Below are 15,770 nucleotides of genomic sequence, written 5' to 3'. Positions count from 1 at the left end.
TGAAATTACATTAATTCACATTCAATATTCACACCGTGTTAACCTTCAAGGAACTGAGGAAGAGAGTGACAGAGAAAAGTATATAGTATGTAAGTAAACTTCATAAAGCACCATTCAAAGCATGTCAAGGTCCTGCACAATAATGAAAGTAAATCTAAAACCGTATAAATTGGTATAATTTGTTCACATATATGAACAAAAACACATAAAATTATAGATAGATGGAGACAACATTCCATGCACTTAAGTAAACTTTGTTTTTGCAAGTGCAGATACCTCTCTCTTGCATATACCTGTCTGTCAACAGTACAGTATGTCAGAGAATAAAGAAAAGAAAAAAACTGAAGAAAAGAGAAACAAAAAAGAATGCTGGGCAGCACCTTTCCAAACATGATGAGTGTCATCATTCAGGGCGCTGCCCACATTCTTTTGATTGATGCTTAAACCATGACTGTTTGCTCTTCATTGAAGGTAATTGAGTATAACTAAACTTTTAACAGCAAGGGTGTTTGGGTTGGGGAAGTTGGGAAAGTAACAAAGGTGTTCTTTCAGGGTCTTCAGAGTTTCAGGGTTCACAGTTAATATGCAAATTATTTGACAAGCATACTGTAATTGCTCAGAGGTCTGATCTAGTAATTGTGATTACTAGACTGGTCTGAAATTGTTCTTGCATCACAGTAGCAGAATTTGCAAGTTGCAACATCACATTAAAAAAAGAACAAAGACACACACACACACACACACACACACACACACACACACACACTCTCACACACACACACACACACACACACACACACACACACACACACACACACACACACACACACACACACACACACACACACACACACACACACACACACACACACACACACACACACACACATTTAACATAACATTACAATCACATAAGACTAAGGCCAGGCTTCTTTGATCTGGTACATTAAGCTCCATGTTTAATTTTGGGATCAAGTTGTGCACAAAAGAGTGTTGAGTCTGATCTATATTAAATGTGGAATTAATACTGATGAATACTCTGTTCTGCCTTTGTTATCTTAATGCATGAACATTGCTGCAGCTTTCATGGATTGCATTTTGTCAAACCTGAATGCATAGCAATAATAGCCTAGTATAACATTATCAGCAGTGGTTCTTAACCTTTTCAGGCCCAATAATGATATTCCACAGATTTCTTTTTTAAATACCCAATCTACAAGATCACACCTAGCAATGTTCAACGTTTCCTTCTCACATTATTTGACAAGTTGCCAATGTTTGACCAGTTTTTATAGTATAGGTAATTGTCTTTTTTTAAAAGGTCTTACAAGTCTTTAAATTGTCACTTCACTGTCATCTGGGGACCCCCACAACATCATGTGGGGACTGGAGCTCCCGACCCACAGGTTGAGAACCACTGTTCTATAGGGCCACACTTCCATGGCACACAGGTTCCACTCAGGAGAGTATGGCATCAGGAGGTAAACAGATTGAAGCCACTTTGTTGAACTTGGGACCCAGATACAGCAGCGTGTCAGGGTCAAAGGGAATCTCTGGGATGGAGATGGCATCAAGCTGGGAGCTAGTCTCTTCTTCTCCTTCCTCTGCATATGGGTACGGGGCATAATCACCCAGCTCTTCCCCTGGAGCCTGGAGAGTGATCATCCTCTGGAAATAAATGGGTTCAAGGGGAAAATGTCACATGTGAACTTATAGGGCATTAAGGGCAATGACACTTTGGTGGAGGTTTAGGTTGTGTGGGTACTGGGTACCTTGCCATGATTGCAAACATTAGTGAGCTATCTTAGTTGCTCCATTTATTAGAAATTGAAATTCCAAAGTACAGTAGTCTCCCCATTGACTTACATTGCAAAGAGAAACAGGTCTCAAAGTCACTCTTTTTACACATAAATGACTAAAAACAAAGCAGATTCTGCCAATATAAAACAGTCCTATAGTAAAATCAACAAGAAGTTCACAAAAAACAAAAAAGAGTGACAAGAACCAGATTTCACTGTGCAGTTGAAGTTAGTAGGGTATATTTATAGCAAGTTTATTTGTATAGCTATTTTCGAAACAGTGTTACAAAGTGCTTTACAGATGTGTACTACACAACCCAAGCCTTTCTTTAAGAACTGAAATATAGTACCTGGTTTAATGTGCTGAAAATGTGGTCATATCTAGTCAAAGATGTATTCCCCCATTGAGAATATTTGTTGCCAGTTGTTGAACTGGCAACAACTGGCAACTGGCACTGCCATTTAGAATATGTGTTGCCTGTTGAACTCTGGCTCCCCCATTGAGAATATTCCTTGCCTGTTGTTGAACTCTGTCAGAAACAAATGGCAAGTTAGATTGAAATGAGAAATGAATACGGTAAATAAATGAATACATAAATAAACTACATACCTTGGCAAAGTCATAGTTTGATTTCCAAGTTCCACTCTAAAAACAAACGGTCGTCACAATTAAAGTTATTTGACAGGAAATGTAGAATTATTTTCTTTCTTTCTTTCTTTGAATTCCACTTTTGCATTACCGTGCGCATGGAGTTCCCTCGATGAAACTGTCCTGCTCCATGAGTCTGCTGTTGATGAATGGAGAACTGGGACATGTCTCGCACTATTCTCATACTCGCTGGTCTACCTAGAGACTGCAGGGAAACAGGAACATTTTTGAATACATGGTTGCCAGGCCTGGAATTTCATCACTTATGGGCAAGGCCCTTGTCTTGGTGTTGTGTGGTGTTTGGGCACAAAGGCCAAATGGCAGGGCAGGAAGGCCATTCAAATACAATCAATTTAAGTCCACATAGGGGACTGTGCATAATTTAACAACCCATTACTCCAACTACGTGGCTTTGTGTGCGGTTAGGGTTAGGGATGGTGGCTATGTGACCATGGCCTTCCTTCATGGACTCCATGAGATCCGTGCCCTGGTGGGCACATTCTGATTTGTGAAATACAGTATGTTAGAGATCACACTGTGCAGTGTGCAATGGAGGCATAAGCATTTGAGTTTTCTTTTTTGAACATTGGGATAATAATGTTTATGTAGTGAAAATGACATCACTTACTATAAATTGCTCAATCTTGACTTACCAGGTTACCAGGTGCTTGTGTTTGCATTTTGTTCGCGTCTACTTCGTTTATGGACGATACTGGCACCTGTCATAGAAAAACGATTAAGCCTGAATTATATTTTGCTGCGTGTGGGTGTACACTGAAAACAGCTGATCTCACATCACATTGCACTGTGTCTGTGACACATTATGAGCTGGTTGATCTGATTTCCATAGAACCAAGCCAGTGGTGGCCATAGAGTCATCCCTTTAAAACTTGTCTCTCGATAACCCATTACTAGCCTGTGCAACAACATGATGCTGCTGCAAATTGACAATACAAAAACTTGTTAAGTTAAGAACAATTACCTTAATTACCACAATTAAATTACAGTTTAAATACTTGAAAAAATAGATGTTTTCATATGATTGAATGCGGCAACACAAGATGCGTATTAACCTTGCAGTCTGAGCCTGGGAGCTCAGTGTTGAACTGGATCAGATGTTCTCCGGAACCCTCATCTGGTATGAACTTGATCTCCTTTTTACACGTCAGCAGAAAGACCAGCAGTAGCACACCTGATATGTAGAACATCACCACCACATAATTATCATCTTTTCGTGTTATATTGTTTTACTATTTTGAAAATCATTAGTTGATCAATAGTTATTATAATAACAATAATAATCATCAATAGTTCAAATAGTCGATCTACAAGCTCACAACGTGTTGATGTAGATTGGCTATTTTCACTAAGCTAGGGCTATAGCCATGAATACTTTTATATTTTTAAGCACAGTTCATCATGAATATACAGGAATGCTGCACAACATTTTGCATAATCTGTGATCCTTCTCCTTGTATGTGCACAGTTTATCACAGTTTATCACAGTATCACAGTTTATCCTTATTATCATCTAGAACACATTGTGAAACCTCTGAGGTATTTTAGTAATTAAATGACTTCATGTCTGTGAATGTGAATGAATGTATTACAGATGTGTGTTTACCTAATAGAAGCAGCATGGCAGCCAAAAGCATTCCAATGGCTCCTGCCCCCATTCTAGAGCTCTTGGCTTGGCGGAGGCGACAGTTGGGCATCCCCGGCTCTACACAGTTACACACCGTGATTGACAGGTTGTGGAGCGCAGAGTGACCTTGCAGATCAAACACTTCCAGCAGAAGCTCATAGTGTCCGGCGTAAACATTGTCGCCCTTGACCAGATTCACGGAGTAGCCTGAACCGGGAGATAGAAACACACACTGTACATGTATACTTGTTTCGGGTGCAGTACTTAGTTTAGACAGTTTTCGGTTTAGACTAGTCATTGGTTAGACCAGTCATTAGTCCTACAACTACAACCTATCTCTCAAACCCTCACCCTAAACCTAACCTCCCACGGGGCAGCACACCTAAACCTAACCTTAACCCATGTCTAACCAATGACTAGTCTAAACTAAGTATGCACCCCGGGTCCATTTGGGTTCAATTGTACACAATCAGCTTTAAATTAAGACAGAGGATTTTTCAGTGTACAAGACACAAAGGGTATCATTACTGATGACAAATCTATATCAATCCTATCAAATTTAATTTATTTGGTTACCTACAACTCCAGCACATATCGTCAACTTTTTTCTTTCTTTCTTTCTTTCTTTCTTTCTTTCTTTCTTTCTTTCTTTCTTTCTTTCTTTCTTTTTTTCTTTTTACTAATTTGATCCTCAACAAAAAGATAATGAAACGAGGGCAACTTGGAGTTCAGCATAGTTGAGCTGTGAACTGTGCGTGTGTAACCCAGGTTTATAATTGTATGTCTGTATTTGTATCTCTGTATTTGCATGGTCACAGTACCATCTGCATCAGTACACATGCATTTACATGGTCACAGTACCATCTGCATCAGTACACATGCATTTGTATGGTCACGGTACCATCTGCATCAGTTCACAGCTCATCACACCGATCACTCACTCACTCACTCACTCAGTCGCACCAGTTTGGAATCAGCAATTATCACCACACCCTAGTATAAAGCACAGCACTTTTGTCTCAGTCAGTGAGGTGCACAATGCACATCACTGGCTGTGGCAGGTCTGTATCCCTTCTTCTACAAACATTTTACTCTTCATTACAATACATTATATTAACACTGACACTGATGATGGTTTTAGACCTCCAAACTATGCTGGTGATCTAAACTGATGAGCTGGATGAGCTGTAGAACTTGAACTGAATTGGTGAGTTTATTGTTTGAAATGTTTGAAGTGTTTCAACTGTTTTGTTTGATTTTGGTTATTTTAATTTGATGTTTGGAACTTAAAGGATTATTTGATTTGACACTTGTAAATGATTGTTTGATTTGTATGCTTGTAGATCAGCTAATTTGATTATTTTGATAAGATATTTAATTTGGCCTTTTTGTGTTCAGGTGTTTCCCTCACATTACCCCTCTGACTTTAATGACTTTGGACAAACTATGAACAAGTGACTGAGTTTACTTTTGGGTTGAATTACTCTGATATCTGCATTGTTTTGTTTTCTTCAATAATAAATAATATCTTAAGCATAATTTACAGTGTCTTGGGTTCTTTAGGATTTCAATGCAAATTCCTTCCACCATACGCCTTCTTCTGACAGCTGTGTGTGTGTGTGTGTGTGTGTGTGTGTGTGTGTGTGTGTGTGTGTGTGTGTGTGTGTGTGTGTGTGTGTGTGTGTGTGTGTTACCTGAATCAGTATCAGACAGACATACACACACACTCTTGGGAACGGTTGGCATCGCTCAAAAAATATATAACAAAAAAGAAAATCTGTGAGACATTTTAATAGCCATCTCAGAATCAGCCCATACCGTGCTCAGGATCCAAACTCCACCGTCCCTTGACTTTCCCTTGAAGCTTAAAGTGGAATGGCCCGCCATAGGGCTCTCCGTCCAGGTCAAAGGCGGTGATGTTGGCCCCAGAGGGGCCGCCGGAGAGGCACATGTCCATGGTGTTTTCAACCAGGCTCGGTACATTGTCATTCTGGTCTTTCAGGTGAATGTTGAGGGTTCCAGTTCCCGTCATTGGAGGCACACCTGGCAATCACAATTTAAACGGTACCTGGTACAATGTGGTGCCACAGTATGCTGTACAACTGTGTGTATAGTTGTGTAGCCTTATAACAAAATGACACTTTGGCAGAGGTTTGGGGTTGTGTAGTTGCTGATGTATATTTTATACCATACAGAGGAGAAAATGTGCTAGGCAGACAGACGAGATTCAATGTTCCATGAGTTGTTTATTTCAACGAAGTACAGCTTACAGCATAGACAGACTTACGCCAGCCAGCAAAGTGGCTGACGTCTCCACACAAGGCTTGCGCCCCAACTGACTGACCAAATGATTGTATTTTAGGTGACTACTTAAGCTCTCTACATTGGCGTGGGGTGTCGACATTTATTGCATATGTAAAACCAAAGTCTTTGATCAACCCGTCTGTTTTCTTCATGTCAACAAACTCTTTTGTTATGCCAATAACCACCGGAATTCGGCTCCTTCTCCTGTCGAAGGCCAACACCCATCACGTAGGTGACCACAGCTGCCAAAATGTCTACTGTAGGCCTAGTATGTAAATTGCAAAATTATGGAATCTCATATTCATCATATACCCCCTTGACCATCACTAGATGGTCACATAAAAATATGGAACCATAATTATCTTAGCCCAGGCCGTGGCGTAACGGTCTGGGCACCTGACTGGTAATCCAGTCGCAGTGTGCCGCGGGTTCGACTCCCGAGCCCGACACAGCCTTTACTGCATGTCATCCCCCCATCTCTCTCCCGTTTCCTGTCAGCCTACTGTCTGTCCCTTCAAAAATCAATAAAAGGCGTAAGCCGCAAAAAAAAAAATATATATATACATAATTATCTTAGACCCCCCCTTGACCCTCAGCTGGACAATACATTCAAGAAACCAAAAATACCAGCATTACAGTAGGCAGAACTCCCCCAAAATGGTTTTTCAAACACAGACATCCATACATGTGTCTTGTTTAAATGTCAGTTAACTGTACTAATCATTTTTCATTATTCATGTATGGATGTCTGTGTTTGAAAAACCATTTTGGGGGAGTTCTGCCTACTGTAATGCTGTTATTTTTGGTTTCTTGAATGTATTGTCCAGCTGAGGGTCAAGGGGGGTCTAAGATAATTATGGTTCCATATTTTTATGTGACCATCTAGTGATGGTCAAGGGGGGATATGATGAATATGAGATTCCATAATTTTGCAATTTACATACTAGACCTACAGTAGACATTTTGGCAGCTGTGGTCACCTACGTGATGGGTGTTGGCCTTCGACAGGAGAAGGAGCCGAATTCCGGTGGTTATTGGCATAACAAAAGAGTTTGTTGACATGAAGAAAACAGACGGGTTGATCAAAGACTTTGGTTTTACATATGCAATAAATGTCGACACCCCACGCCAATGTAGAGAGCTTAAGTAGTCACCTAAAATACAATCATTTGGTCAGTCAGTTGGGGTGCAAGCCTTGTGTGGAGACGTCAGCCACTTCGCTGGCTGGCGTAAGTCTGTCTATGCTGTAAGCTGTACTTCGTTGAAATAAACAACTCATGGAACATCGAATCTCGTCTGTCTGCCTTGCACATTTTCTCCTCTGTATGGTATAAAATATACATCATTGCCTTGCTATGTGGCTCCAAATATTGTAGCCTATATATATATATATATATATATATATATATATATATATATATATCAATGGTAGCTCCAATGTATCATTCAGAATAGCCTTAATGGCTTAGATTGCACTATAACGGATCTGAATGTCTCTCCTTTAGCACACAAAATATTGCTAACTATTCTGACAATAAATAATATTGCAAAACCCGACTCCTATTGAAAAATATCATAAATTCAACTTCCAGTCTGGATCTAATTCAAATACTAAACTACATAGAATGCACTTTGTTTGTTTTACATAAGGAATATATGTACAGTTTACGGAGTGAATTCGAGGGCTGTTTCTCTGTGAAATGTAAGTCAATGGGGAGGCTATTTGTTATTATTAATTTCTAATCAACAGAGCAACTATTGACGATCTCATTATTTGGAGTCCCATCATAGTACACAACCCCAATCTCCACCAAGTGTCGGTGTGCTTTAAGCGTGATTTATGCGCACTGAAAATAGATTATCTATCTATGCATTGTATTGAGCACGACAACAGCACACGGCTACAGTATATGAATTAAGTAGGGGGTACCATACCTACCATTGTCTACAGCAAGCACTGTTACTTTATAGACATTGTGCTTAACGAATGGTGACTCTCGGTCTAATGTCCTATTTGTGGTTATTTCGCCAGTCTTCGAGTCCACTTTGACCCAGTCACCCGGATCATCACCTTTCTTGTATCTGTAACACATTAGACGTTTCAACGTTTAGACCACATTTGCTTTGCTTGACTGCCGCATCTATAACATCGATCCGTTGACACGTAGTACCAGATGTAGATGTGACTTACACAATTGTATTGCCATGTGTGTCTAAGTCTATGGCAGTAAGTGTCTCCAGATAGCGTCCCACAGCAACGTTCTCCTCCACCACCACGTCTTTGACTGGGGAGGTGAAGACGGGAGGGTCATTGACGTCCTCCACGTTCACTGTCACCTGGCGGGTGGCGAGAGGGGGCACCAAACCTGTGCCAGGCTCACCCTCGATGGTGAGAACATCCCAGACACCTGTACTGGGACGACTCCGGACTTTACATGAGTAGTAAGGAGCCTCGTTCCCCACGCTGATGGTCAGGTTTTTCTGAGAACCCTCCTCGAAGTCCAGATGCTGTCAATGTAGGAAGATGGGACATTTTATAACAAATATTGTACATTGAACAATGGGGGCTGCCCTAAGGTTCGACCTCCCGCTAGTTCAACCGGATTAAGGTTGGTGAGGGATGCGTTAAAACGACCAGATTAAGGTTGGTGAGGGATGCGTTAAAACGACCGGATTAAGGTTGGTGAGGGATGCGTTAAAACGACCGGATTAAGGTTGGTGACGGATGCGTTAAAACGACCGGATTAAGGTTGGTGACGGATGCGTTGCTATGTTTAGGTTAGAGATGGGGTTAGCTTGTTAAGAAGTCATACTAATTCTAGCCTTGATACCATAACCCCAAAATAAACAAGTAAATATATTTTTTGTCAACCTATGCACTGCAGATAACCTCCCCCCGCCCCCCAAAAAAACAATTGGTGCAGCTTTTAACCAGCTTACCCTCTTATGATTCATCATGCAATGGGAATGCTTTCAGTCCTCCCAGACCACACTTCATCCAGTGTTTGTTTTTGAACCAAGTGTCCTCAGCATTTGTTAGTTACTAATTTAAGTCAGTGCAATTCAAGCCAGGAAGCAGAATGCTATGTGCAGCAATTTACACCAATTATTTCTATACAGACAAAGCTAGCAGCGAGTGTTTTGGATGGAAGGATTATCACTTTCCCCATTCATAAGAAATCAGACGGGCATAACTGGCACGCAATCATGCAATTACTTAAGTTTAAAGATGACGTTGACTTTGAACAAAACAATTACTGGTTTAACTACTTCACAGGCAAAATACCTTTTCCACAAACAGCACTCCGTCATTTGTATCAGGGTCGGTGTCTATTCTGAAGTTGTGCTTTGCGTTTCCGTGGATGATGCTATATTTTGCCTTCCAGGCTGCAGTGCCCTTTGCGTCCTTGTCTGAAACATGCAGCCGTAAAATAGTTACATTGCTCTCTCCCTCCTTTATACTTCCTAGAACCTGTAAAAGAAATATTGGAGGCTGTAAGAAAATGATGCTTCTATACTCTACACTCTATACAATTTATATTCTAATGTTGTTTTCTGTCACATGTGACATGACAGAAAGGACATAGAACAACTGTGCTCACTGTTTGTCCTGTGAAAACCGGAAGGTGGTTATTTCCATCTTCTATGTGGACGATGACAGTGCAGGTGCTGGACAGCTGGACTTGTTCCCCACGGTCCCTGGCCTCCACAAGGATTGTGTACTTCTCTGCTTTCTGTGTGTGTGTGTGTGTGTGTGTGTGTGTGTGTGTGTGTGTGTGTGTGTGTGTGTGTGTGTGTGTGTGTGTGTGTGTGTGTGTGTGTGAGGGGGCAAGTGCACAACTTTTAAAAACAATTATTTTCTACATCACATTCATTTAAAGTCATGCTAATTAAACTTTTAGCATTACTTTAAATAAACGTTTTAGGCAAATAAGACATATTTTTTCCCATGATGAAGACAAAAGTCAAAACCTTGGTAGTAATGTTTTTGTATTTAAGTTGGAGTGTGATAATCCATTCCTTTTGTATACTGGCTATGATGCAACTGTCATTCATCTTTATTGTGACCACACAACAGTATTGCAAGACAGGCCTCAAAATCAAATGTAAACAAAGTGGTTTCTGCCAATACTGTATGCAGTACAAAGAAAACAGGTTCTGGTAGTTTTGTGAACGAGAAATTGCTGTATTCATCAACACTTCTGTAGTGCAATAAAAAAGTCAATATTAGGTGTAACCTGAGTGCTAAAATGGACAGTAGGCATAACAGGTGAAACAAAAGAATATGCAAGGTGCAGGACATAATTATTAGATATTTATACTATATAATAATTTGAGCTATTATATTTGAGAGAATAAAGTTTTCATATTTGGGTGACTTTGAGACCTGTTTCTTTGTATACAATGTGAATGGTATGAATTCTGTTCCTCACTCACAGAGCGCAGAAGCAACGGATAAAGATGAATCAGATAATATTTGCACATGTTGGCCAGAACCAACCCAAGGAATTTAAGACTCCTCTCACCTCATAGTCCAGGCACCCTCTAAATGCAATGGTTCCATGTCCATCTTTCTGGGTGAGGAAGAACTCCAAGTCACTTGGTTTAGGAATGACAGAGACTATTCTTAAATCAAAGGTTCCATTATTGGTCTTTGGGTTGTCTTTATCGTTTGCCACAACAGTGAGTAGGAAAGTGCCTGGAATAATACAGTCAAAAGAATAATATACTCGCAATGTTATCAATAATTGCATTTGTATGGTTCAATTAGCAAAAAGAAAAAGCCATTACCTTGTGGGGAAGACTCTTTCATGCTGATCTCAAGCAGTTCCTTGGTGAAAATTGGAGTGTTGTCATTTATGTCTGCAATCTGGACTTCAATCCCCAGTTTTGTGTCCAAACTATTTTTGTCCAGGTCATATAACTCAAATGTCAGCTGCAATTAAACACAAACTATTGCAATAGAGTAGCTTTAAATAAAACATAGAATGATCATTATGAATGAAGCAGAACATACATTTGATTAAAGTATAGTAAATACTAATGGTTAAGGAAATAATAATAATGTATTCATTTCACAATATACAATGTCTCAGTAAATTGCATCTAACCTTAAGTACTTTATACTGTTCGTAGTCTACTTTTCCATTGACCCAGATTTGTCCTGTATTTCTATCGATCTCCAATAATCCAATTGGATCCCGATCAGCACCATGGCCATGCAGTTTAAAATTTTGCCTGAACTTTTTCACAATTCCTATCTGAGAAGAAGACAAAGAACAAAAAGAGATCATATTATCGGCACATAAAATTCCTACAGTATGTACCAAGTTCCTATACTGTACATCAGTAGGTCTCAAAGTGATTCCTGTGGACCCCCGGGAGTCCTTGAGGGGGTCCCTTAGGAACAGTTTAAACACTTTAAAACTGTTTTGTATACTTGGGTTAGGTTAGGGGATTTAGAAGAATACAGAATGAAAATATTGAAAAACACAAATCTTCTCTGTTGGGGGTCCCTGGCACAAGATATTTTCAGATGGGGGTCTGTAGTCAAAGAAGAATCCATTTGGAGGTCCTGAAAATGTTGGAGAACTGCTGTACATGAACACAGGCTCTATGTATAGTTGTATACTCACTTTGTCAAGTGCATATGGGAAAGGTCCTTTACTTTCTTCCTCAATTGTGAAAGATTCTATGATCCAGTCTCTCTTCTGTCGCTGCAGACTATCCATGGATGCCCCCCTGTGGACCCCCATACACTGTAATGGTAGAACAACATTGCAGTTAAAAAAAGACAAGCAGACATTATTATAATAATTATTTAAAAAACAACACAATAAATAAATATGATATGAAATATCATCGCTGTCGGGTGGAAACCACCTAACTCAATTTTTTTAAGTTTTATTTTATTTTTATTTCATTTAATTTTACGTCGCTTCAGACAAAACCTCTAAACTATTCGACCCTCAAAGTGTCTGCTAAAGCAGTCAACTGCACCACCTCTCCCCCCTCATGCAAGTAATTGGAGAAATTGACAATATATAAAGGTACAATACCAACTTTGATGAGGCAGTATTGCATTGTTTAAAAAATATATATAATGTTTTCTTCATTATATTTTTCATTTCCTGAAAATCAGTTTGGTGATTTCTCCCTGACAGCAGAGATATATTTAATCTAGTGATACAAGTCAGTTATTACTTATTATTACTATACACATTTAATTCTATAGAAAATGTTCTGTCCATTTTAGTTTGTGTAAGCCTATAGAAAATAGGTGTGTTATATTATATGGGTCAACAGAAAACACATAAAGCGTAATGAGTGACATGTGGGAGGGGTTTCAAAATAAATAGAAGAAAAACAAATACATTCTCTCGCACTCTCCAGTGTGGAGTGGATTTCTATTTGGTCAATGAATTAGAATAAATAGTTACTGAGGAACTGATGAGGCACCATCTGTGATGTTGTGGAGACAAAAATATGCAATTCACCTCTAAATTGACCTGAAACCCAGTTCAATGTCGCAGTTCAATAACCTACACTCATTATTCACATGGAAACATGTCATGAGTGCATGATGCCGAAATTAAAAGATGCATTTCTATTGCTGATAGGGATCTGAATGATAGAATGGATATCTGAGTGATTGATTCCAATATAAACTGATTATCTTAAAACGATATAGTCCTTACCAGAATTATGAGACAACTGATTGTGATTCTCCCCATAATGTAATCAGCAGTAAGTTAGTCCAGAGCCTCGGAGCAAACGTAACTGAATGGAAACAAACACAACTTGAAACACTATATGTGGGAGGGCAAAAAAAGCATGGCATGTGACATCATCATACACACCTGACAGTGAATGGGTGTGTGCTGTTGCTGTATAGTACATTTACATGAATCCTTCTGCCATCATTTCTCAGGAATGTGAGGATGCAATATCTCATTTTTCAGTCCAACAATACAGCAATAATAATAATAATAATAATAGTAACAATAATAATAATTATTATTATTATTATAAAGCAACTGGCTTTGAATGGTAAATAAATGGTGCATGTGAGCTGTTGTGTATAGCTTTTGCATTCCCTTGTACTTATTTTTGAACCATTTGAACCAGCACGGTTGCTTAGTCGACAGGAGTCCCACAAGGCACTGAGCTAGTCCCCCTCTTGTTTTCACTCCACATTACATAGTTTAGCCGAAATAGTTAATCTACAAGCACACAACGCATTGTGAGCTTGTAGATCGGCTATTTTCTCCTATAATGTTTACCGTATAATATACAGGGATAGTCGGTTTCAAGCTTTTATGCTTTATTTCAGATAATTCAATATAGAGAGGGCAGAACGAGACATGCCGCAGACAAGACGGGGGTCGGATTCTAATCTGGGGCCTAGGTCGCTCTAGATAAAGTTCTAAATTGTCAGATTACAGTAATGGGCAGCTGTTGACCGTATACAAAAAAATTATTTTATTTTAGTACCTTGTATATCTAGTTCTGTGTTAACTTGGGTGTACAATATTACTTTCTTAGTTAAAATATGTGCAAATTATATTAGAATTATTTGATTTTGAAATCATTATATTATCATCATGATTATCTGTCATCATCAATCATTAGTTACCGGTATTATAGAAAGTGCTTACAACTGCAATGATTGTTAGCATGGCTTATGTTCCTTAGAATCTATGGTTCTCGCTGAATAAAATGTACTTAGTTAAGGTAGTTAAACAGACACATAAGGTATGCACAGTTTGTAGTTTGCATAATTATGAATATCCAGTTCAACGACACCCAGCTATGTTTTGCATTTCCTACAATAGAGAAAGAATCACACCAGTGTTTTTTTCCAGCTTAGGTTTTCATTATGAAGGCATTGTTAACGAAGCCATGAAGTCATAATGCAGCAACTGTATTTTCTCAATATAATATTTTTCTCTTGTCTGTGCAAAAATAAGTATTCTTGATACTTTCACTCCACTAAAGACACATATTGTACTTTTGACATTTCTAAGAAGGGAAAAGTATAGTATTGTGAAATACCCACATAAGCTCCAGCCTCGGTCACAGGCTTACTTATCTGCGAAAAGAAAAGCCTGGTCACAACGTAAGGCAGAGCTATCGGCGGACGTATCCTCCGGAATATCCGTCAGATGTATTTCCCCCGGATACGATATTTTCCCGACCAATCACAACACTTGTTTCATTCGCGGAGAATGTAAACTGATTTGCAAAGCATCAACGTAATTTCCTTGGGCAATACTTCCGCTAAAATCCAGCAACTTCCGCTGATAGTCTTTTCAGAGTAGGTCTTGCCCAGGGTGCATAAGCTCCATTTCAAATGTAGCTAATTTGTGTTTCTGCATGGAATACCTTTGAATTGTGGCAGAAAATATCTCAATTCTAATGCAGCATATTCATTAGAAAAGATTATTGTATTTTTTACAGTAAAGCATGCATTTTGAGTTTTGAATATAACTCAAGTACAAATTTGACTAAGCAACTCTCACTTGTAGCTGAGTAATAATTGAACTCAAAGTATAACTCAAGTACGGGGGTTGCACTGGTAAGATGGTGCATCTTAGACATTAGGAAACTGCATGATTCAGCATAGGCTACACAACACAGGGCAGGGTCCAAGTGTGAAACCATCTCAACCAGTTCCCACAAGTTTAAATGCCTGATCTAATCTTTCACAATAACGATCTAGGGAGATTCAAAACTCTTATCTCAAACAAGAGAGATCTCATTGGGCACCCAGGCAGGGAGGCAGGCCTACGGCAGGCCTACAGACTAGATTTATTGTAGCCAATATACAACTTTATACTGCAGCCTAGAGGAAGAAATACCACAGCCTATAGGCAGTAACGTTTCTCTCAGTCAAGTGATCTCTCAGGTGACATTCACACCAGAAAGCTTTGCTGCGATTACAACGAATCCTGCTGCGCATTGTCAGAAAGTGCACTTCGTTTGGCAGGTGTGAAGGCTCATTCGAATCCTAATGCGTATCAAAGATCTGCATTCTACTCCGAGCAAAAACGGGGGTTTCGCTTCGCTTCCAATCGCACTTGATTACGATTTGGTGCAGGTGTGAATGCAATCCGCAGTAAATAAAGTAAATTAAGCAAACAATGTGGCGGGTGAGGAGCTGAACACAGTTGGAGACGGAGAAGGCATATTTTACGCAGCGCAAAGATGTCCCGTTACCGTGGATAGACGTGGTCGAATGAGGAGACTGAAGCCCTGATCAAAATGAGGACGAGTACATTAATCAATTGCTTAAGGATAACACATAAAAACACTGCAGTGTATTATAGCCTACAGAATATTCTGTCTGTCTGTGCGTGCCGTAAACATGGAG

General features: G+C 39.4%; 1 protein-coding gene across 1 annotated transcript; it reads right to left on the bottom strand.

The window, feature by feature from the left end:
* Positions 1 to 1,192: 1,192 nt before the first annotated feature.
* cdh26.2 (cadherin 26, tandem duplicate 2) lies at positions 1,193 to 13,173 on the bottom strand. Its single transcript, XM_083769853.1, has 17 exons — positions 13,096 to 13,173; positions 12,034 to 12,156; positions 11,509 to 11,658; positions 11,189 to 11,333; positions 10,924 to 11,096; positions 10,000 to 10,131; positions 9,684 to 9,869; positions 8,589 to 8,905; positions 8,337 to 8,479; positions 5,912 to 6,136; positions 4,073 to 4,300; positions 3,522 to 3,640; positions 3,102 to 3,167; positions 2,540 to 2,653; positions 2,410 to 2,445; positions 2,150 to 2,329; positions 1,193 to 1,668 (listed from the first exon to the last, which is right to left on the bottom strand). The coding sequence occupies exons 1-17, from the start codon at positions 13,129 to 13,131 to the stop codon at positions 1,459 to 1,461; spliced, it is 2,583 nt and encodes an 860-aa protein (XP_083625979.1). The 5' UTR covers positions 13,132 to 13,173; the 3' UTR covers positions 1,193 to 1,458.
* Positions 13,174 to 15,770: the final 2,597 nt, after the last annotated feature.

Source organism: Protomyctophum parallelum (assembly GCF_964188405.1).
Source record: "Protomyctophum parallelum genome assembly, chromosome: 7".
Classification (NCBI taxonomy): Eukaryota; Metazoa; Chordata; class Actinopteri; order Myctophiformes; family Myctophidae; genus Protomyctophum; species Protomyctophum parallelum.
This window is presented reverse-complemented; position numbering and strand designations above follow the sequence as displayed.